Here is a 24,046-nt window from a genome sequence, read left to right as displayed (position 1 = left end):
GACTAGATATGTGTTCATACGCTCATCTATGTTTTTAGGTGTACCAATAGACGGCTCTGACTTTGAAAGATTGCTATTCTAAAAAGTCTACACTTACCACACTAAAACACATTAACTCATTAGGCTTGATGTCCGCAAGAACTTCACCAAGAGCGCTTAGATCCTAAGGCCAAAATTATTTTCATTTATTTCTCCTTTAGATCTTAGGGAAACGAGCATCATAAGTCATGCTTTCTTCCAATGCCAGGGTGCTATTTCTGAAAGCCTACCAAGTGGACTAACAAGATCCCTAAATGGATCCAAAAGAAGAACAAACAGCACCGGACCAGAAAGCCAGGTAGCGGCTGCTCTAGGGCCGACCTCGCCGGAAATCTCGCGGGAGAGCGTCTCGTTACTCCAGTTCCGGTCTCTGCCCACCGGCGGTCTATCGCTTCCACCGCTGCTAGGGCGCGCCGGAACTTTTGTCAGCAGGAACCGGTGTACGCTGCTCAGTGTTGTCGGCCGGCGTCTAGGCGACGAGGGTGCTGGTCTGTTCCTCTGGCTGCGGCCGCCGTGGAGCTCAACCCGGCCAGTCTGGTTGAGGTGCACGGCCGCCTGGACTGGGTCTATGGTCGCTCCGTGGGCCGCTCTGCCTGCTGGTGCTTTTGTAGCAGGGCAAGCAGAGGTCCATGGCAGGGAACTTCTGGCAGAGCTCCCACTAGTGAGTGAGCTTCCATTTTCTCACGCGGGACCGGTTCTGGGGCACTGGGAGGACTGGGCCTGCGGCTCCCTCGGGGCTTCCGTCCTGGCGGCTCTTGGAGAGTGGGTGAGCCCTCCCCGAGAAGTTGGGGATCCGAAGCCTACTGCGCTTGCTTGCCGGCTTTCCTTCTTGGGGCGGATTTCGGAACCGTTGGGGGGGGGGCGGCGGATATGAGACTAGTAAGAGGACCGATCTCTGAAGGAAGATTTTGAATTTTGGAGTTAGCTGAATGGGATGAAGTGGGCACAGGCACATTGTAGCGTTGTGAGAGTATAGCTTCCTTTTGCTAGCCTTTGTTGAGAGAAACGATATTATAATCTCTTGTCATTCGCCTTACTTGAAGATTTAATATTTATTTACTCAGAGGAGAGGAAAGAGTCGTCCTTGATTTTACCTGCTGCTTCCTGGCTCTCCTTTATGCCTAGGTTGTCGATCCGTTTGTTCGCTGCCGCCGCCGCTCCCCCCACCCCCCATCCCAGGGTTTCTGTGTAGCTCTAGCTAGCAGTCCTGGAACTCCCTCTGTAGAGCAGACTGGCCTCGAGCTCAGAATCCCAAGGCCTGGGATTAAAGCAGTGTGCTACCACTTACCGGCTTCTAGATTGGTGTTTGTGCCCCTAGAATGTAGCAGGTGCTATATAAAATGTAGCGTAGGTTCTCTCCAAAATGTATCCATTTTCATTCATTAGCCAGTGTCTTCAATTTTGCCTTAATAGTGTGTATTCTCCAGATTTTTATCTCTTTAACCATTTAAATGAACGGTGGTGTCTGTCAGTGAGCATAGAAGGACTAAAGTAGTATTTGAAACATTTATCACTAAATGCATTTGTTAAACACGCAGGAAGTTGTGTGATTGGGTCAAGCTTTGAGCAGGTTTTCCACTGAATACTTAAAAACTGAATGGGACTTGATAGAAGACAAATTAGTTTAAGCAAACTTTATGGTAAAGAGAATAACAAAATTTTAGTTCTGTGAATTGGACTGGCTCTTTTTCCTCTTTGCCTAAGAACAGGAGAGAAGACAGTGAGTTTGGAAACCTAATTCTGGAAAGCATGTTTTCCGTTGCTACAAAGTGATTCTAGGGAGATAAAATGCTCATGAAACATCCCTATGGGACATGTTATTTTCATTGTTTTCACTCACTGAGATATCTTAGTTGAAATACAGAAGGAGGAGACTCAGAAAAGTGAGGTTGAGTTTGAGCCTGTAATCCTGGTACTCGGACACTGCCTTGATTGTCTGAGTGATGTAATTCTGAAACACATTAAGTCTTTGGATGTAGTAAGAGTCTGTCTTTGAGAAAGGGCCTTACTATAAAGGGTCTGAGAACCTGTGTGCTGCTGCTTTGTACAAATGGCAGGATGGAGGAAATCCAGAAAGAGGTAGAGAGTCTTTGAAAAACATCAAGAGCATTTTCAAGAAAGGGTTTCTCTGTGTAACAGCTCTGACTGTTCTGGAACTCACTTTGTAAACCAGGCTGGCCTTGAACTCACAGAGATCCACCAGCCTCTTCCAGGATTAAAGCTGGTTCTTTACCCTCAAGTTCTCCTGTTTTTCCTCACATGACCTTGCTGAGACTGAGGTGGGCTGCTGAAAAGCTAGAGAAATCAGATGAATAACTTCCCCGAGAGTTTAAAATGGCATCCATAGCATCCTTATTTATTATTGACCAAACCTAACAGGAGTCAACCACAACAGATTGGCACAGAGTTGTTTGAAAATAGTCAGCAAAGCAGTCATAAGTAACGTCAAAAACCTAAGGGTTTGTTTGTTTATTTATTTATTTATTTATTTATTTTGGTTTTTTTCGAGACAGTGTTTCTCTGTAGCTTTGGAGCCTGTCCTGGAACTAGCTCTGTAGACCAGGATGGTCTCGAACTCCTGCCTCTGCCTCCCGAGTGCTGGGATTAAAGGCGTGCGCCACCATCGCCCGGCTAAACCTAAGGGTTTAAATTGGTTTACTAACAAGACTGTGAAACTTTTAGGGGCGATAATGAAAATGCTAGCTGAAAAATATTTCCTTAGAAAAATGTTTAATCTCCTCTGAGGCAGAATGTACTTGAAACAGGTGAGCATGTTTTGAAGAACTCAAGCCTTTCATTGTTGAATCTAGTTTACTCAATATTTTAGAGACCTATTTAGAAGAACGAACGCTGAGGCTATAATGTATGTATGTTTCAGAAGTAGGCTAGTGTTCTGTCTACCTCTGAGCTACATTCCTAGCCAAACCTGTCTTTTTCTTAAGGATGTACCTTCAAAAAGAAAAGAGAAGAAGCTGGGTGTGGTGCCGCATGCCTTTTTTCCTAGCAGTGGTGGCTGAGGTGGGTTAGGGGTGTCATTGGCAGGAAGATCTCTTGAGTTTGAAGCCAAGCTGGTCTACAGGGTGAGTTTCAGGACAGCTATGGCTACACAGATAAACCCTGTCTCAGAGGAATAAGAATATGATCAACTTATTAAATCTTAGTATTACAGGTATTTTTGCTTGTTGGCTTTCTATACCATGGTTTAACATCTTTACTTTTTCTAGTTTGCAGTGGATTTTGGATAAACAAGATCTGTTGAAAGAGCGCCAGAAGGACTTAAAGTTTCTCTCAGAAGAAGAGTATTGGAAGTTACAGATATTTTTTACAAATGGTAAACTTTAAATTGGTTGAAATGGTATAGTATAACTGGTCACCTTTGAAACTCTTGTGTGGTAATTTTCAATGGATTATTACAGAATAGTTAATGATTTTATTTGTACATTTATTATTTTACTGTTCTGGGTAACACTTTACACCTTATGTGTCAGAAGCACAGTTTTAGCTAATCTCAGGCATTTCTAGTGCAGTCCCTTTTTTTAAAAATATTTATTTATTTATACAATATTCTGTCTGTGTGTATGTCTGCAGGCCAGGAGAGGGCACCAGACCCCATTACAGATGGTTGTGAGCCATCATGTGGTTGCTGGGAATTGAACTCAGGACCTTTGGAAGAGCAGGCAATGCTCTTAACCGCTGAGCCATCTCTCCAGCCCCTAGTGCAGTCCCTTTTAAGGTTGACTAAAACAAAGTAAAAATAAATGATTCTTTAAACTGACATCCTATAGTTGTCATTTTTACCTTATAACTTCACATTAGCAAGAAGGGGATTTAGTCAAGATGCCTTTACTGTACTAGGATAGCTTTGTTGCTTGGTATTTTAAAAACAAATTGTATTTGGTTTATGTGTATGGGTATTTTGCTTGCATGTGTATATGTACACTGTGTGTTGTGCCTGGTGCTGAGGAGGTTTGGATCCCTAGGGGCTGGAGTTACAAATGGTTGTGAACCTCCATGTGGGTGCTGGGAACAGAACTCGGGTCTTCTGCAACAGTAGGTAGTGATCTCAATCCCTGAGCCATCTCTCAGTCCTCTCACCATGATCTTTAACTGTCACTTTCTGCAAATCTACCTTTCTCTTGTATAGAAGAGTTACTATGGATTTCTTGGTAAATAACAATATCTAGTTTAATTTTTAAAACTTTTTATATAGATAATGTGAAAAACATTAAAATGCATAGAATGTTTTCTATTCAACCTCCTTATTGCAAGATAGCTTGTAGGCAGTTTCTTTGTCTTGTTTATGCATATTGCTGAATTTGTAAGTTTTAGGCAGCTGTAGTTCAGAAGGCGTCAGAAGACCAGGTGGTGGCGCGCTCCACTAATCCTGCACTGGGAGGCAGAAGCTGGAGGAACTCTGAGTTCAAGGCCATTCTAGTCTTTCAAAAAGAAAGATAGAAAGAAAAAGAGGAAGGAAGGAAGAAAGAAAGAAAGAAAACAGGGTGTCAGAGAGTACATAGGTTGGGTTGAGTGGACAGAATCCTAAGATATAGAAATTTTGTTAGATGTTAATGTTATTATAATGCCAGATGATACATTTAAATTTTGTTATTTCCCTTTTAGTTATCCAAGCATTAGGTGAACATCTTAAATTAAGACAACAGGTCATTGCTACTGCTACAGTCTATTTCAAGAGATTCTATGCCAGGTATGGCTTTTATTTATTTATTTCTTTGTTTGTTTTTGTTAGCCTGTTTGAAATTATCTTCTAAGCTGGGCGGTGGTTCCACACGCCTTTAAGCAGGTGGATCTCTGTGAGTTTGAGACCAGCCTGGTCTACAGAGCTAGTTCCAGGACAGGCTCCAAAGCCACAGAGAAACCCTGTCTTGAAAAAAAAAAAAAAAGAAAGAAAGAAAAAAATTATCTTCTAATTCCCATCTGCCATATATAAGTAAGTCACTTGTTTACTATAGAGTTATGATTTCCTGCTCCCCTATCTCCCAGTGGGTATTTTTTAAATGGACATTATTTAATTCTTGTCTAATTATGTTTTAGGTATTCCCTGAAAAGTATAGATCCTGTATTAATGGCTCCTACGTGTGTGTTTCTGGCATCCAAAGTAGAGGTATAAAACAATTTTTGTTCTTCATCAGAGTATAATCCTTACATATGTCTTTTTTAATATTGGCTTTGTATAGATAATCATAGGGAGTAATTTATACAAGAAAATATACACATCTTGAAAATATACACATATTTATTAAATATGGCACTTATATCATCAGGTGCTTTAATGAGACCCTTTATACGTTTTTATTTAATCCTATAACATTGGCGTATACAGCAGTAGTATCTCTGTAGGGTAAAAGGGCCTTGACCTTGACTTGAAATGAGACTGAAGCCAGGGAAAAAATACTCTGCCCCTGACTTGATCCCAAGCCTGAGACGAGGACCATGAAAAAGAATCTTGGAAATCTCTGCTCCCCAAGAAACCCTATATGAAGCCTGTCTTCTACTCAGTTTCCTGCTGCTTCTCATCCAAGCAGAGGCAGCCACTCTCCTGGGTTCTTCTCTCCCAGTAAATTTCTTATGTAAGGTTTGTTGTGCGATGTGACTTTGTGGTATGCCTGGACTCCCAACTGCCAGGATGCCTTCCCGGGAGAGATACAACACTTTCATAAGGGAAGCCTTCCTTCTCAGAGCCTTAACACTTGCTTTGGGGAAATCTTCCCCTCGGCTGCCAATGCCTCCATCAAGTAAGCGTTTCCCCTCAGAGCCCCCTCTAATGGGCAAGCTTTTCCATTCAGAACTGTAATATTTTGATAGGGAAGCCTTTCCCCTCAGAGCTATAACACTTATAATTTCCGTTTTATAAATAAGACATAGACAGAGCAGCAGTCATACACTAGTCAGTGGCACAGCCAGTACTCTGGTACTAATAATCTGGTTCTTTATCTTAGGACTTAATTGCTTTGCTACCTTTGAAATATATTGTTTGGCTGACTGTGGTGTGTACACCTTTAATCCCAGCACCTGGGGGCAGAGGCAGGTTTGTTCTCTGAATTTAAGGCCAGTCTGACCTAATACTGAGTTCCGAGTTCAAAGACAGCCAGAGCTACATAGTGAGACCCTGTCTCAAAGCAACAACAAAAAGACATTGTTTGGTGCTAAGTACCACAACTTACCTGCTATAGCCTAAGAATGTCTCTGCTCCTCTCCCATATGCTTTTTCTTTATTCCTGTCTTTTCTGGCAACAAGCAATAGAGGGAAAGTGGAAGGGTAGGCAAGGATTAGGAAATATATATAGATAGCTCTGTAAACTCTAACAAGGAAGAGTGTGGGTAGTAGGAGCAGAAAAGGTAATTAAGAGAGAGACAAATAAGGACTTGGCCCACAACTGGAATTCTGCCCTACTTACTTTTTCAGTGTTGTTGAGAAAGTTCATCTTTCAGCTGTAACCCAAATAGTAGCAGATTCTGAGAACTACTTTTCTTAACTGATCCACACAATCTTTAATCTGTTGTTTCTATTCTTGGTAAAGTTTTTAGAATAATAATTGTATTCATGTGAATTGAATGTGATCTTAACCTAGTAAGTTTACATTTCTTTTGTGTTCATTTTGATTTAGAAGCATCCATGGCATCTTTTTGAATTATCTCCCAAGAAGTACTAAAATCCTTTATAGGACCTTTTGTTCACTCTGCCCATGGGTTTTGAGATAAAGTTTGAATAAATCTAACTATGGAAGGCAGTTGTAGACTGCCTGCCTAGCGTCCATGAGGCCTGGTTTCAGTCCTTATGGCTGGATTTGTGAAGGGTTTTTTTGAATAAAGAGGTGTTGTAGGTGAGGTATATTTTCAAAATTGATTTTTTTTCCTTAAAAACCTTTTTCATACACTATATCTTGATCATGTCTTTCCCTCCCCCAACTTCTCCCAGATCCTCTTCCCTTCCCACCCAATTTAGTGTTTTTTTTTTCTCTCAAACCAAATAACATAAAAATCAAAACAAACCAAAATGCAGAAAGAAATGGAAAGCCTGCAAAAAAATAAATAAATAAAACAGTAACAAAAACTATGAAGTTCATTTTGTTGGCCAGCTACCCCTGGGCATAGCGCCTGCTCTAGTGTGGTCAATGTGCCCAGTGTCACTCCATTGGAGAAAACTGACTTTCCCGCTCCCAGCAGGTATCAATTGAGATGGCTTCTTCATTCCCCCCTCAGTGTATTGCATTACATTTTATCTCTAACTATGACCAAATTTCTGTTTTGTCTAATTGAATAGAAATTGTGTACAAATCATATTTAACATACTGTCTCTAGTTTTTAGTTCTACATATTAGGGTTTGAAGTTTAAATTTAAATATATATATATATATATATATATATATATATTTATATACATATAGATTAGGTTGTAGAGTACAGATTATTCCCCCACCTTACCCCTGGTTTTTTGAGACAGGGTTTCTCTAGGTAATAGTCCTGGCTGTCCTGGAACTAGCTTTGTAGACTGGCCTCAAACTCATAGAGATCTGCCTGCCTCTGCCTCCCAAGTGCTGGGATTAAAGGCGTGTGCCACCACTGCCTGACTAGAATACAGATTTTTAATCGAACGTGTTTGAATAGTTTTTAATTTGTTAAATAAAGAACCAATTCTTTTCTGACTTTAAAAGGAAGCAAATGATTTATATCTTGAGTGATTTATATGAAATTAAATACGAGTATATTTAAATTACATTACATGATAAAATTTAGTTATTTTATAGTGGTAGTATATTAAGTTGAAAAGCCTAAGAAGCTTATATTCCATTATAAGCTTCATTCTTTCAGAAAGGTTGGTGTTATATGGTCTTCTGAGTAATATCGCATTTGTCTGTTCATTGACTGGTTGGTTGATTAATTGTGCTAAGAATTGAACACAGGCAGGCCTTACACATTCTTGGCAGGCAAGCAATATACTTCTGAGCTATAGCTCCAACCCAAATTATTGAAATTTTAAGGAAAGGTAATACATTTAGAAATTTAAATACTTCATAGATTAAGTAGGAAGAAACTGAGCAGACTGTGAACATGAGAAGAGCTTGGAAAAACTGTTTTGGGTAGATCTCAGGTATCTTTAATGTTTATTGGGTTAGTAAGTACTTGATCTCATTCACTTTTCTCTAGGAATTTGGTGTAGTCTCAAATACAAGATTGATCGCTGCTACTACTTCTGTATGTAAGTGCAAAAAGTGTATTCTGCTTTAAGGCTGAAATCTAAAGAAAGCTCTGTAACATACAGATTTTGTTTTTTTATGAGCCACATGTAAGTGGGTTTATTACACAACTCCAAAGAATATCTTTAGCATATTAGACAGGAAAAAAAATGCTTGAAAAGATGTTTTTACTGATGTAGTGGTGCAGACCTGTAATCTCAGTGATTGGGAGGTGGAAGTAAAGGATTAGGTGTTCAAGGCTAGCCTCACCGACATAGTGATTATTGGACCACATGAGACTATCTCTTAAAAAACCAGGGTTCTTTTTTGTTTGTTTAAGTTTATTTTTATTTTATGTTCATTGACGTTTTGCCTGCATGTATGTCTATGTGAGGATGTCAGAAGCCTTGCATCTGGAGCTAAAGACAGGTGTGAGCTGCCATGTCGGTCCTAGGGATTTAATCCAGGTCCTCTGGAAGAGTAAGCAGTGCTCTTAACTGCTGAGCATCTCTCCAACCCTGAAATTTCTTTTCAATTTATTTCTATTATTTTATGTGTATGAGTGTCTTGCCTACATGTATATCTGTGCACCTCATTTGTGCTTGGTGCCCAAGGAGGTGGTGAGCCTCCTTGTGGATGCTGGGATTTGAACCCAGGTCCTAGGCAACAACAAGAAATACTCTTCACCACTGACAACTTTCCAGCCTCAAAAACAAAATTTTTGTGTGTTTTTTGCTTTTTCAAGACAGGGTTTCTCTGTGGTTTGGAACCTGTTCTGGAACTAGCTCTTGTAGACCAGGCTGGTCTTGAACTCACAGAGATCCGCCTGCCTCTGCCTTCCAAGTGCTGGGATTAAAGGTGTGCGCCACCACCACCCGGCTCTCAAAAACAAGTTTTTACGTCCATTATGATAATACTTTTTTTTTTTTGATCAAATCTCATCAGAAACTTGGGCTCCTCCAGCTTCTATTTACCAAGAAGTATTATTAATCTCTTGTTGAGATTACAGATATGGGCCACCATGCCTAGTTTAAGACAATACTTTTCAGTGGTGAAAAATGAGCTGTATTGATGGGAATTATGTATTATCAAACCTTCAAGTTGTGTGGTACAGAAAAGAATGCTGACTGTGGGCTGGAGAGATGGCTCAGCGGTTAAGAGCACTGACTGCTCTTCCAAAGGTCCTGAGTTCAATTCCCAGCAACCACATGGTGGCTCACAACTATCTATAATGAGGTCTGGTGCCCTCTTCTGGCCTGCAGGCATACACACAGATAGAATATTGTGTACATAATAAATAAATAAATTTAAAAAAAAGAATGCTGACTGTATAGTCAGTCAGCTGAGTTAATTTTTGTTTTTTGGCATTTTGAGATAGGATGTCACTTTATAGCCCTGGTTGTCCTGGAACTCACAGAGATCTGTGATCCGCCCAGCAGGTCCTAAGTTACTCCAGGGTCCTGAAGAGGCACTATCTGAAAGATGGAGGGGGGGGGGACACACACGCCAAGCAGTATTCCTTGTCAAGGCATCCCATTTATTGAAGCAAGTTTCATGTCTTAAATACTCCTCAGAAAGGAGCTAGGGCAAGGGGGAACTGAGGAAAGGGGGAAAGGAAGGAGGGGCTTGGTAGCTAGGCAACTAAGTGGAGCAGTTTGGCAGCTAAGCAGGGCAGTTGCAAGGTCAGTGGCTTCTGCTGTTAGTGATGAGCAGCAAGCCTTGCAGACACTCTGTGGTGCTTTCCAGAGCTTGAGTCTCCACGATCAGCACATAATGTTTTGGCTAACTTTAAGTTTTCTTGTCTCAAGATTTTTACTTCAAGGCCCTATGAGATGTGAGAAAGGGGAAGCCTGAAATGGCTCCTGACAGATCTGCCTCCTGAATGCTGGGATTAAATTGAATTAAAATTAAATTAAACTTTTATCATTATGTCCAGCAACTCTTGTGTTTTTAAAGCATTCTTTTAAATTATGTGTAGGTGTGTGTTTGCATGTGGGCACATGCATGTGAGTGTAGGTGCCCAAAGAAGCCCAAGGCATCAGTCCCCTGCAGCTAAATTTTCGTGTGTGTGTATGTGTGTGTGTAGTTTGTATGTGGTGGGCATATGTACTTGTATATGTGCATACATGTCAAGACCTGAGGTTGATGTATAGAATCATCCTACATTTCTCTTGTACCTTATTTGTTGAGGCAGGGTCTCTCAAACCCAGAGCTTGCCAGTATGACTAGTCTTGTCAGTAGCCAGCTTCCTATGAGGGAACTCCTGTCCCTGCTTTCTGCGGCTGAATCAGAGACGGACTGCCACACATGTAATTTATGTGTCTGGGGATCCAGACTGGTTTCCTCATGCTTGTAGCACTTCAACTGCTGAAACATCTTCCTAGACCACTTCTTAGGCTGAAGGGTAGAAGTTGGTTGTAAAAGTTGGTAATAAAGCCATACATATGTCAACTTAATGGTGCTTTGAATTGTTTTATGGAAACATTTAATCTTATTTTCTCATCTGCAAGATTAGAGTTATTATGAAGATAAAATCAGTTAATATGTACAGTATGTTGAACAATGCCTTGCTATTTCTTTTCTAGAATTATTATAAAAAATACCCGATTGGATATTTAAACAGAAAGGTATTTTCTCTAAGCTCTAGAGTCTGAAGATCCAAAAATCAGGGCACCAGCAAGTTTGGTTTCTCTGTGGCCTCCTTTAGCTGTTATGGCTGTTCTTTCATTACCCTTTGTGTACCTACATTTTTTCTTTCTCTTTGTTTTTTAAACTTTGTTTATTTTATACATATAAGTATCTTGCCTTCATGTACACCATGCTGGTGCTGTGGAGATCACCCCTGAAACTGGAGTGATAGATGTAAATAGTGGTGGCCATGTGGATGCTAGGAACCAAACCTGAGTCCCCTGCAAGAGCAGAGTGTTCTTAACCACGGAGCCATCTTTCTAGCCATCTCCCGTGTGTCTTCAGCATCGTGTTAAAACAGCAGTAGTCGTGTATGGTGACACATGCCTTTAGTCCCAGCACTTGGGAGACAGAAGTGGGCAGATCTTTGCGAGTTTGAGGCATCCTGGTCTACATAGTGAGTTCCAGGATAGCCGGAACCACATAGTGAGACCCTGTCTTGGGTGGAGCAGCAGTTAGACATTCTGTTGCTGTGAAGAGTATTGAGTGAAGCAGCTCTTTTGTTGTTGGTGCCGGCTTTTTTGTTTTGTTTGTGAAGCAGCTTTAAAGGAAGGATTCGCTTTGACTCATAGCTTCAGTTTTCTGTCTGTGGTTTGTTGCTTCCATCACTTTTGGCCTCTGGCGGTGCAGAAACATCACAATTGAAGGGTGTGGTAGAGGGGACTAAGGACAAGAAGGATCTCTTTAGACACTCTCCCAGGGATCCACTTCCTCTGCTTCCACCACCCACGGCTCTACCATCTCCCATTTGGATGTCAGTATGACTCAGTCAGTGTTCAGCAACTTCATCTTTCAGTGAAAATCACCTTTCAGGGATTATATCGTCCAGCTGATGACTTGGCCTTCAACATATGAGTCAGGGTGATACTTCAGTCCAAACCATATCAAGCACTCCTGTAGAATTATGTTCCACTCTCATATTCTAATTAATTTAACCTTTACCTCTTTTTAAGAGTGATTTATTTGTGTGTATGTGTTTGGTGTTTGCCTGTGCATGTGCATATGGGCACCTGAAGAAACAAAAAAAAAAAGTGTTCCATTCCCAGGAGCTATAGTTACAGACAGATGTGATCCATCTCACGTGGGTGAGAACTGAACTCTGGTCTTCTGCAAAAGCAGTGAGTGTTCCTAACCACTGAGCCTCCTTATTGCTGTAAAGGTCCTCACTAGGTATAATCCCCTTCTGAGGTAGTACGGATCAGGATTTAAGCATGTACTTTATTGTTTTTGTTTGTTTGAGTTTTTTGAGACAGTGAGTTTTACTACATAGCCTTGGAGAGATGGCTCAACCAATGGCCTGAGTTGGATCCCTAGATGTCCTCTGAATTCTACCCATATCGTGGTGTACATGTGTGTGCGTGCACAAACACAGGATAAATGATAAATGTTTAAACATGTGGATCCAGTAGTAGTAGCATCTTTAATCCCAGCACTTGGTGAGTTTTAGGTCAGCCAGGGCTACACAGAGAAACCCTGTTTCCAAAAGCAAAACAAAACAAAAAATGGATCATATCATTTCAGCATAGGTGGAATAGAAGCTGATGGCATAAGGTGAATCTAATCTCAGTGCAGGTGTTGGGTGTCCGAGTCCAGGGATTAGTGACATGTATCAATTACAGAATTTTTGGAAGCAGGATTTCACTCTCTAGACCAGATTGGCCTCACACTCAGAGAGACCCACCTGCCTCCCAATTGCTGGGATTAAAAGCATAAACCACTGCGCCAGTCCTTTACAGACGTTATTTTGCTTTGTTGATTCTCTGCCACTAATAGGAACCTGCTTTATTTGTATACTTTACATACTGCTTACATATGAAGGAATTCTAAAACCCAGAAACCTTACTAGGGATATTTTCAAAATGAAAGAAAGAATGTGAATTTCCTCATGTTTAAATAGTTCTAGGTTTCAGATCTTGTGAATTTCCTCATGTTTAAATAGTTCTAGGTTTCAGATCTTGGCAGATGTTACCTAAATTAGTTGTAGAGAACTTCATTTATAAAATAACTTTTTTGAAAATTTAGTACATAAAATGCACAGAATTCCTTATGTTGAGTGAAGGAAATCATTTGTACCAATGGAGGGAATTATAAACCAGAGTTGCTGGGGCTTCCAGTTGCTACTCTAATTGATTTAAGTATGCATTCTGATGTCTTAAATACTATTTTCTCAATAGTGCTTAAGTATGTATAAGACTTCTTGAGGAGATAGTTAACAAGTTTTCCTTTTGTGCTTTATTAGTGAGTACAAATGGTAACTGTGTTGTATAAGAAAATGACCTTGCATGTATCATGGATGCAGCCGAGCTCTATTAAGTTGAGGCCTACATAGCAGGATCCAGACTAGCCAAGACTACATAATGATACCTTGTCTCAAAAAATAAAAAAACTAACAATAAATAAAAACATGTATGTGTTTCTTTATAAATAAATACATTTACATGTTTTTGTATTTTGGTAAAGAAACAGTTATAAGTTCAGAAAGTATCAATTAGTTTAAAAAAATTCCTTTAGTCTCAGATAATCACAGCTAATTTTGGTATATTGCCCTAACTTCTTTCTCACCTTGATTTTTTTAGAACTTGCTTTATAAGTGTATTCATTCTAAGATAAATTACAGGCAAACAGAAAAATACTACTCTAGAGTTAAAAAGATTTTAGAGATGATAGGATCTAGTGATTTTTTTTCAGTCTTTTAATCTTTTAGAAAGCAGTAAAAGCTTTTTCCTTTTCTTTCTCCTTTTCCCTTTTTCCCTATCCTTCTCACCCACTTCCCCTCTTTCCTTTTCCTTTAGCTTTTCAGTCTTCTTGCCTCTATACTCCAGAGTACTGAAAGAGTGCAGGCACATGATAACCATTCCAGCATAAATGTTTATATATATAATTGTAGCTCTCCAATTGTATAGGCAAGTGTGCTTCCAACCACTCAATCATTGTCCTCCCTAGAAACAAAGCTCTATCTTTTAAGTAGTTCTGAGATCTCCTACTAAAGGTAATAAATACAACATACTGTCTAAGAGTTTATGCTGCATTAAAGGAATTTTAGATAAATTCATGTTGGCATTTTCTTGGTTTTAATTGTTTTGTTTTGTTTCTTATAGTAAAAACTAGATTTTCATATGCCTTTCCAAAGGAATTTCCTTACAGGATGAATCATGTAAGTATATTATATAAAATTATATATTCTATATTAACTAGCTTTATTCTATATTAGAATAAACTTCATAGACTCTTAGAAATTGTAGCTTCAAGTACTATAAAATACAAACATTATTTTACATTAAACCTCAGTAACTTCTCTCTCTCTCTCTCTCTATATATATATATATATATATATATTTCTTTTTTTGTAATACTTAACAGTAGTGATTATTACTCTCGAATGCCAGTTAAATCACCTTAGGAAGTTTTTGTTGTTTTTTGTTGCTGAGGTTGGTTTTTTGAGGCAGGGTTTCTCTGAGTAGCCTTAGCTGTCCTTGAACTCTCAAACTCACTCTGTAGACCAGGTTGGCCTCTCCCTCCTAAGTGCTGGGATTTAAGGCATGTGCCACCATGCCCAGCTTAAATTTGTAGTTTCTAACAATTTTAACAGGATTTTCTTTTTTTTTTAAATAGTAAGAATTCTGGGATTATATCTCAGTAGTAGAGTTAATTGCTTAGCATATTTGAGACTTTGGGTTCAATTCCAAGTTACTCCTATTCCTCAAAAAAGAAAAATATATGATACTGCCTTTTTTGTTTTGTAAGGATTAAAAACATATAACAGTAAAATGCAATTTTTTGCCAAGTTCCCAGTACTGGGAAGGCAGAGGAGGCAAATCTCTGTGATTTTGAGACCAGCCTGATCTACATAGTCAGGCCTGCCTGGTCTCAAAAAACAAACGAAACTTGTAATTTTTATTGTGAATGTTATTGATTATATGTTACTGCATTTATTTTCTTGATTTAGAAATTTCATATAAGACTGGTAAATTAATTTATCTGTATCTATAAGTTATTAATTTAAGCAAAGAATATTTACATAATCATGTTTGTTCTCACTGGATGATTTTTTTAACAGATACTAGAATGTGAATTTTACCTTTTAGAATTAATGGTATGTATATATTTTTTATAATACAGTAAAACGGTATAATGAATTGTTCTGAAGGGAGGTAAATTTTAAATTTATCAAAATGATATGTGATGACAAATCACAGAAATGTATAAGCATAATCACTTATGAGGCCTGTAAAATGATTTCTATATCTGACTTGAGCTTAAAGAAGTAGTTTTATTATAACTATATTAAGGATTGCAAGCAAATAAGTCAGAAAATTAAACCACTGTAAACTTTGTGCACAATTTGTGTGTGTGTGTGTATGCGCGGGCGGGCGGGCGGGCAGAGTTAAAGATAGATTACTCTTGGGCAGAATTCTGCTCTTCCATTGAAGATTATGACTTTACAGACTTATAAGAGGTTTCAGTGTGTTGCAGATGTCACTTTGAATCTCTAAGGGAAAGATGGATGCTAACTGTCTGCCACCTGATTTACCAAATTATATTCCAGACAGATCACTGCCTTCACTGTCATAGTAGCTCAGGGTCATATTTGAGCAAGAAATTAAAACGGAAGCAAGTATAAGAGAGAAATTAATTTGAACTACATAGAACAATAAGTTGGAAAATGATATTGTTTTATGTTGTAATGAATTTGCTTTTGTACATATATATTTTTTTTAAACTCTCTAGGATTGTTGCTTGATAGTGTATCATCCTTATAGACCTTTGCTCCAGTATGTGCAGGACATGGGCCAAGAAGACGTGTTGCTTCCCCTTGCATGGTAACTAGAACAGAAGTTGCTCGTATATGACTTGTTGCTGACAACTAATAACATGGTTTAGTATTTTAAAATACCTCAAGATGTTTTGTATTCAGCAAACTATCTGCTTGATAAATATTAATAGCTATAGTGGCATAAATTATAAGGTCATACCTATCTTGAATTACCTATTTGATAAGTATATCATCTGTTAATGTTTTGTATCAAAACAAGACTTCACATAAAAATTGAGAATAAATTAATTTTTGAAAATACTTTTTGGTTGGATTCAATACAAATCCATTTCAGATTATATCTTTAATTTTACTTTTCATTTTTCAAAAATGTGAAAATTTTTATTTAACATAATTTGTTGTGAGGTCCCAAAATTGAAAATATACTCACTAATACATGAATGTTATGTTCAGTAATGTGTACCTCTTTATTGTCACATTCATGGGTCCGTTGTTTTGCCTCTGTTTTCATCTTTGTAACTGCTCTTAGTAATAGAACAGAGATGTAAGTGTACAAAGATGGGAAATCTGGCTCTCTCTGGGAGGAGTTACATAGTCAGTGCAGTGGTTGTGCTGTTAGTGATATTAAGATTTACATTTCTACAGGAGGATAGTGAATGATACCTACAGGACGGATCTTTGTCTGCTGTATCCTCCTTTCATGATAGCTTTAGGTATGTAAATTTGGAGTACCTTTATTGATTAAACTGTTTTTGCCTATTTAGGTCATCTTAAAATACAATTCGCTTGATTGTAATTTATGTTTTTATGAAGTAGTAGATTAATGTGAGCTCTTGATAATATATGCTATACCCCCTTTCTTGGTAATTTTCACCCCTTAATTCATTTAAAATATTTTAATCAGACCTAAACAATTTTTTTGTTTGCTGAAAGTGGAAAATTCAGGTTTAAATCTGCTGATATTAGTTGTCTTAAGTAACTGGTTCTGTTTTCCATTTCTGGATCCCAATAAGTGCTCAAGAGCTTAAGGCAGAGGCATCTGTGCTCTTGTTGCTAGAGTTAGCTGGCGCCCACGGTGTGGAGAAGGCACGCAGGATTGGCTAAAGGTGTCTCTGCAGAAGACTAGATTTAGACATTGCTTTCTTTACAGTTATTGAAACACTTATCTAATTTTTCTGAGTTTGTGAAGTTGTGGGAGGGATAATAACTTTATAAAAAATTGTGTCAATAGTTAAGTGAAATGCCCTATAGAGCCCCGAATGTCTGTTATATCGTAGGCATTTAATAGTTTATGCTCTTTTCTCTCTCCATCTGTTGATTTTCATGGCTCCTTTTTTATAACCTCCCTCTTTTTAAAAATTAATCCAGTTTTTTTCTTAATTTTTTCTCCATACTTAATTTCACTGGATGGATTTTCGCTCTCCTCAGTTCTGTTTTTTTTTTAATTTTATATAGGGTGCTCTACACATGCACCTGCAGGCCAGAAGAGGGCACCAGATCCTATTATAGGCGATTGTCAGCCACCATGTGGGTGCTGGGAATTGAACTCAGGACCTCCAGAAGGGAAAGGGGGGGTAGCTCCCAAGTTTAGGTAATAGTACATTATTGTGGGGAAATAAAGACAGTGGGAACCTGAATCAATGTTAGTCACAGGACATCTACAGTCAAAAGCAGAGAGAAATGAATGCATGCATGCTACTTATGCTCAGAGCTCTCACTACACTTACACAGGACCCAACTCCAAAGAATGGTGCTGGCTGTTTTTAGTTAGTCGGGGTTCTCTAGAGGAACAGGACTTACAGCATAAATCTATCCATATACATGGAGGTGGGTATTAGAATGGCTTACAGGCTGTAGTCCAGCCATGTAGGGATAGCCCAGCCCATTGCGGGGGGCGTATTCACCTCGGGCTAATGTTTATATATAAATCTGGTGGGCATGAGTCCCGCTGCTCTCTTTTTTCTATCTCCTGCTCATCGCTGGATCCCTGGTGTTGTAAGCTATCCCTTCATTAAAATTTGCTGTTTCATATTAAGCTAGCCTGGTTATTATGCCGCTTACACAGCCAGTCCAACAATGACTACCTACAGATAGTCCGAGAATCCAGGAGTTCATTTCACAAGGCTGGATATCTCAGTGGGTCTTCAGTATACTCCAGAATCCTGAAGATGTAGGCTCTACTGCCAGTGAAGGAATGGACTGGCAAAGAATGAGCTCTTAGCATTCTTTACCACACAACAGTCTTTTATTTTTCAAGATTTATTTTTATTTTATGGCTGAGTGTTCTATCTGCATATATAACTTTATACCAGAAGAGGGCATCAGATTCCACTGTAGATGGTTGTGAGCCTCCACCATGTGGTTGCTGGATATTGAATTTAGGTCCTCTGGAAGAGTAGTCAGTGCCCTTAACTTCTGAGCCATGTCTTCAGCCCTTAAGACAGTCTTAAAAGCTTGTCCAACCAAACATGACTATAGTGTAAAGGTCAATAAATGCCCAAGTGAAATATAGCTTTTTAAAATTTAGGTTTTTTTTTTTTTTGATTTTTCGAGACAGGGTTTCTCTGTAGCTTTTGGTTCCTGTCCTGGAACTAGCTCTTGTAGACCAGGCTGGCCTCCAACTCACAGAGATCCGCCTGCCTCTGCCTCCCGAGTGCTGGGATTAAAGGCGTGCGCCACCACCGCCCGGCCAAATTTAGGTTTTATCCCCTGAGGTTGGGTTCCATTGGTTGAGAGCTAAAGATCAAGTTCTAGGGAGGGAAAGTCTGGGATAAGCATCCTGGGGTATTGGATGTGGTCTGCCTCTATAGATAGCAAAAAGGTCACCAGATCATTAATAATATCAACTCCTAGCTTTCTGGCTAAAAAGCAGGTATTTATTTCCTCCTTTGAGGAGACACCCCTGCATGATTAACATTCCTGGTTTCTTCCGCAGTCTGTAGATACAAGGACTTTTGTACCCCCAACAAATTTTTTTAAGGCATAGCAGTACGTTGGTGAGGTGGGGCTTTATTTTCTGTCACTAACTTCTGGGTGTGATTTGACTACTTTGCACTAGTGTTCATGGGTGATTTTTTCCAGTTTAATTTCTTGGACTTGTTTCTCTTATAAAAAAAAAAATCTACCCTTAAGGTACCCACACTGTGACCAGTATACAGCGAAGACAGGGTGTCAAGAACTGTCCTGCAACTAGAGATTTTCTTCTGTATCATTAAGTTGATAAAGTGGTTTGTTAAATGTTGGTACACAATGTAGTGTGTGTGTATGTGTGTGTGTGATCTCAACTAGTATCTAGACTTTTAAAAAAATTGTATTGGAAAATAAGATAAAATCTTTATGAAAATCTTTAGTTCTAAGAGTGTTTGCTGTTAAATTTGAACAATTGGTTCTCATTTTCTTTCTAGCTTGCCTACATGTAGCCTGTGTTGTACAGCAGAAAGATGCTAGGCAGTGGTTTGCAGAACTCTCTGTGGATATGGAGAAGGTACTTTTTTGTTTTGTTTTTTGAAGATACGGTCTCACTGTACAGCCCTGCTCTGCCTGGAACTCTGGAACTTGCTATGTAGGTCAGACTGGCTCCGATGCATGGGAAGTCACCTGCCTCTCTCTCCCAAGTGCTGGGATTAAGCATGTGCTACGAGGCTCTACGTGATGTATGTTCTTTATATACTAATGCATTGTTAGTTTTTGCTACTGAGAGCTTTTCAAATATTTTCTTCTAGATTTTGGAAATAATCAGGGTTATTTTAAAACTATATGAGCAGTGGAAGAATTTTGATGAGAGAAAAGAGATGGCGACTATTCTTAGTAAGATGCCAAAACCAAAACCACCTCCAAACAGGTATATTTTAGACTTAATTACTAATTTGATTTCATTGTATAGTAAACTCTGTTATATTTTTCTTAGATTGTGTTATATCTTTTTCTAAAAATTTACACTATAAAATTTCTTGATTTATGTTTATGTAATTTGTCTTGATAAATTAAGGATGTCTCAGTTTTAAGATAAATTTTCTGTCTAGTAACTTCCTAATGCAATGGAGGTCTATTACAGGTATCCCTCAACATATAGCCACATTCTGTACATAAATGGAACTGAATTAGGCAAATTTATTTCAAATTCAGATATAAAATGCTTGAAAATAAGTCTTTCCATTTGGTTCTCTGCCATTCCTCTCCCCTCAGTAATGATTATTTTATACATTTCAGTAACCATTTTCAAAAAATTTGATGATCTGATATACTAAAGATAATAAATTTTGGCTTCTGAGTGATCCTATGATCCTTATAGCACACAGTTACATATAATTTTGCCATAAATGAACCTCCTCTGCTAAGAAGTTTTTGTTGTTTTAAATTAATCTGTTTAGTTGAGTGATCTGTGTGTCAGATCATTCGAGGAAGAGAAACAGGTGAGAAGGAAAGTCAATTCTGTAAGCTTAGTTGTTACTTAAAACGTTTACATGAGCCGGGCGGTGGTGGCGCACGCCTTTAATCCCAGCACTTGGGAGGCAGGGGCAGGCGGATCTCTGTGAGTTCGAGACCAGCCTGGTCTACAAGAGCTAGTTCCAGGACAGGCTCCAAAACCACAGAGAAACCCTGTCTCGAAAAACCAAAAAAAAAAAAAAAAAACAAAACAAAAAACGTTTACGTGACACTGAGACGCATTATAGACGCTGCTGGTTACAGTGATGTTACAGTTGAGAAAAAAGTGATGCTTAAGTGTTATGAGGAGCTGCTTAAGGCAGTCACTCAAACAGCTACCTTTGGATGCATTTTTTACAGAAGTTCCCTGAGTGATTCTCCACTAATGGCAGGGCCTGAAGCTGCAAGATGATGGTGGACAAGATAAGGCAATCTCCTATTGTCACAGTTCCTGGTATTTTCAGCTTTAGTTCTTTTTATTTTTATTTTAATAGTCAACATTTTTCTAGGAAATTACCATATTTTTGATGTATAAAAGTTTGTTGTCTTTTCCATATGATTTTATTATATCATTGGACAGCAGGTTGTTGTTGGCTTTTTTGTTTTTGTTTTTGTTTTTTGAAAAACACTTTGGATTTTCCTAAAGAGTAAAAGTAGAGTTTTACATGTCAGATTTAATTTTGTAGGAAATTTGTCCAGAAGTTGTAATCTCTATGTTGAGTGATACCTGTAATAATAGTGAAATCTCAAACGCTAACTTAAGTCTTTGAGTGTATATGGACACTAACTTCCAGACTGCTTGTTGTGTATGAGGGCCCAAAGTTACAGAAGAATAAAAACATGAGACCAAATGCTAGTTTGCTGGGTTTTAATTTTTCTACAACTGTGTCTTATAATACAGGAATGTCTTCGTTCTGTAGAATAGTGCCACAGAATAATAAACTTCAGAAACTAGTAGTATCAGGTGTTGAAAATGAATCTTTTAATTGGCATAAACTTTCTTTCCTCCCCGTTTGAACAGTGAAGGAGAGCAGGGTCCAAATGGAAGTCAGAACTCTAGCTACAGCCAATCTTAGAACACCCGGAGGAATCCTGGAGTGGACCACTTGGAAGTAAAGCATGCAACAGTTTGAGTAAGGTCTTCACTGGAAATCAGATGCAAGCTATTGGGAATTCACTTAATTTTCACAAAATAAGTTTTTCTTACTTAATTTGATTCTAGTGTATAATTTATTAAATCTTAATTACAAAATTTTGTAAAGCTCTAAGGGGACCTATTTATACATACACAGACATTTCAAAGTTAACTTGTCTCACACAAATATAATAGCTTTTTCTTTTAATTAAGGCAGGAAACCTAACATGAAATGTCATTTGTTTAAAATTTTCTTTAGCCATCGAGGGACCAAAAAAAAAAAGGACATGAAAACTCAATAAGAACTCCCTACCCTCCCCAGTTAAATTTTAAAATGTTTTTTGTTTGGTTGGGTTTTTTTTGAGACAGGGTTTCTCTGTAGCTTTGGAGCCTGTTCTGGAACTAAGTAGACCAGGCTGACCTTGAACTCAGGGAGATCCACCAGTCCCTGTCTCTGTCTCTGCCTCCCTAGTGCTGGGATTAAAGGCAGACACCACTACTGCCCAGCAAATTTTAAAGGTTTTTTAAGAAATTAAATCTTAGGAAAACCTGGAATGTTTTGAGAATTATATTTATAATTTGGGGGAGATTAATCGAGAATTTAACTGATTTTTAAAATGTATTTTATTCAGTACTTTTTATATCATCACAGAAGATACTAGCCCAGCCTGTTAGAAAAGTGCAATATGTATGGTCTACTTTGACATTTTGAAGGTTATATTGACTTATTAGCTGTTTTGAAATGCTTGGAAACCTGAAAGAAAATTATTTGCAATTAATTCACAGTTAATAAACATTTTAAAAGTTTAATTTGGTTAATCAATGAAGGTGAAATTTTATTTATTTTCTTTTGAAGGTGAAATTTTAATGTTAATCTTTAATCTGTCCTGAGAATTTTTTATGAGATGCATACACCCCAGTCTAGTTTTGTGTTTTAGTGTGAGCAGACAGATGTGCAGCAAGTATTCTGAGTCGAGAACCTAGTCAGGTTTTAGGCCAGTGTGATACTGGCTATTCTTAATTTTCATGAGTATAGATTTGAAAATAAATGTTACATCTGTGAGATTGGTATCTCTGGAACTTCATAAATTACTCTTTTTCTTCAGACTTGAAGGAAATGACAAATAAAATTTGGAATAATGGGGTATGAATGTGTAGTCTTGCACGTTTAAACAATAAATCATGAAATAAGTTACTAAGCATTGACTTCCTAGATAAATTGGAAGAATAAAAGTTAAGTTCTTCAGCTGTATTTACTAGTGTCTTAAGTTCATCTTGTTAAGTTTGACTTAGGTTTCTGAGAATCTTTCTGCATGCTAAATTAAAGCCCCCCCCCCAACTTTGTAAAGGGATGATTCCATATGGTTTATAATTAGATTGTAAGGAAAGTCTTGATTCCTTATGGAAAGTATCAAATGAGCTAGAAAGTTGACAATACATTACTACCAATATAGGCCCTCCTAAGATTGTGTAAAGATAAGAAACAAGAAAACACGCTCTTGCCAGATCTTAAGAAGTTCATCAGAGCTTAGCTTGATGCTTGGTGATTGCTCATCAGTCATTAACTATGTTTTGTCTTCAAGCTTTTTTTTCCAGTTTATTATTTCAGTCAGATCTTTCTGCTTCGTAGTTCTCTTTGCAATCTCTTATTGTAGAAAATTGAAAATTTACAAGAGCAGCCAAAGCAGTACAATAAACCTCCGTGTGTGTATGATCTAGCTTCAACAGTCACTGGTTCATAGCCAATTTCATCTCGCTTCAGATTCCACACCAGTCTCCAGTTTGCATACAATTTTGAAGAAAATTCCAGATATATTATTTCATCTGTAAATATTTCAGTATGTACTTTGAGAGGTAATGGATCCTTAAAACACTATAAAAGTAAAAGTGCTTTTATAGTTTTCTATAGTTTTTTTGTACTTTATCTAAAAGTTAATAAAAATAATTATTAAATGTTATATTAAAAGTTTCAGTTCCCTTGAAGTTGCAGAACATTCTATATATTCATTTATAAATCCTATTAGTTTTAGATTCATGAATTCTTTCTCCATGTTATTAAAAAAAAAATCCCTGTTTTCACTTGTACATCTATGAAGTTTCCCATAGCCTAAATTTTGCTGTGGGCATCTTCAGCATGCCAATTAGTGTGGGTTTTCCCCTTTGTATTTCTGTAAATTGGTAATTGAACGTGAAGTCTGATCACAATGAGATCATTTCATTTTTGCTAGACTGCTATATAAGGTGGCAGTCACTTCCGTTAATAACAGATAGTAGCGTTCTGTATTGTCACCCACTTAGGACAAATACTGTTTTTCAGAATCAATTACTGTCTTAGGCACACTGTCCAGTATCATAGCCAGCAGCCCCTTAGGGTGGAGTGGTTACCATGTGGCTTGTCTGAATGGAGATATGCTGTAATGTGTAAACGTGTTGGTTTTCAGGTACTTACTGCAAAAGCAAAAGAATGTTAAAATCTCAATTTGTTTTTAACCATTATGTGTTTTAAATGGTAATATTTTGGAGATATAGAATTAAATAAAACATTATCAAAATTAATTTTTCTTGTTTCTTTTTAATTTTTTTAAATCTAGGAACATTAAAATCGCAGAATGGCTTGCATTGGACAATGCTGCTGCCAAATAATAATAAAACGTTAGACTCTGTCTCATTCCATATGCCTCTCATTCCCATTTTCTGCTCTTTCTTTTAACTTTTATCATTTTTCTGCTATTTACTTCAGAATTTCCAATTATTCTCTTAAGAGTATCGTTAATTTGAGCACTCACTATA

The 24,046-nt window shown here is 38.0% G+C and overlaps 1 protein-coding gene across 2 annotated transcripts; it reads left to right on the top strand.

Moving 5' to 3' along the window:
• The first annotated feature begins 393 nt into the window (after window positions 1-393).
• Window positions 394-23,812, top strand: Ccnc (cyclin C). Of its 2 annotated transcripts, XM_075971323.1 has the most exons (13): window positions 422-700; window positions 3,264-3,370; window positions 4,660-4,744; window positions 5,092-5,161; window positions 8,206-8,257; window positions 14,021-14,076; window positions 14,980-15,015; window positions 15,651-15,742; window positions 16,342-16,409; window positions 19,101-19,180; window positions 19,419-19,537; window positions 20,482-20,575; window positions 21,143-23,812. In XM_075971323.1, exons 1-12 carry the CDS (start codon window positions 669-671, stop codon window positions 20,531-20,533), a joined length of 849 nt encoding a protein of 282 aa, XP_075827438.1. In that variant the 5' UTR covers window positions 422-668; the 3' UTR covers window positions 20,534-20,575; window positions 21,143-23,812. The 2 variants fall into 2 exon arrangements, with proteins under 2 accessions (XP_075827437.1, XP_075827438.1); XM_075971322.1 differs by lacking the exon at window positions 20,482-20,575 and having other exon boundaries at window positions 394-700.
• The last annotated feature ends 234 nt before the right edge of the window (window positions 23,813-24,046 follow it).

This window comes from Microtus pennsylvanicus, chromosome 5, assembly GCF_037038515.1.
Source record: "Microtus pennsylvanicus isolate mMicPen1 chromosome 5, mMicPen1.hap1, whole genome shotgun sequence".
NCBI lineage: Eukaryota > Metazoa > Chordata > Mammalia > Rodentia > Cricetidae > Microtus > Microtus pennsylvanicus.
Note: the sequence above shows the minus strand (reverse complement) of the source record. Positions and strands in the feature narration are given on the sequence as shown.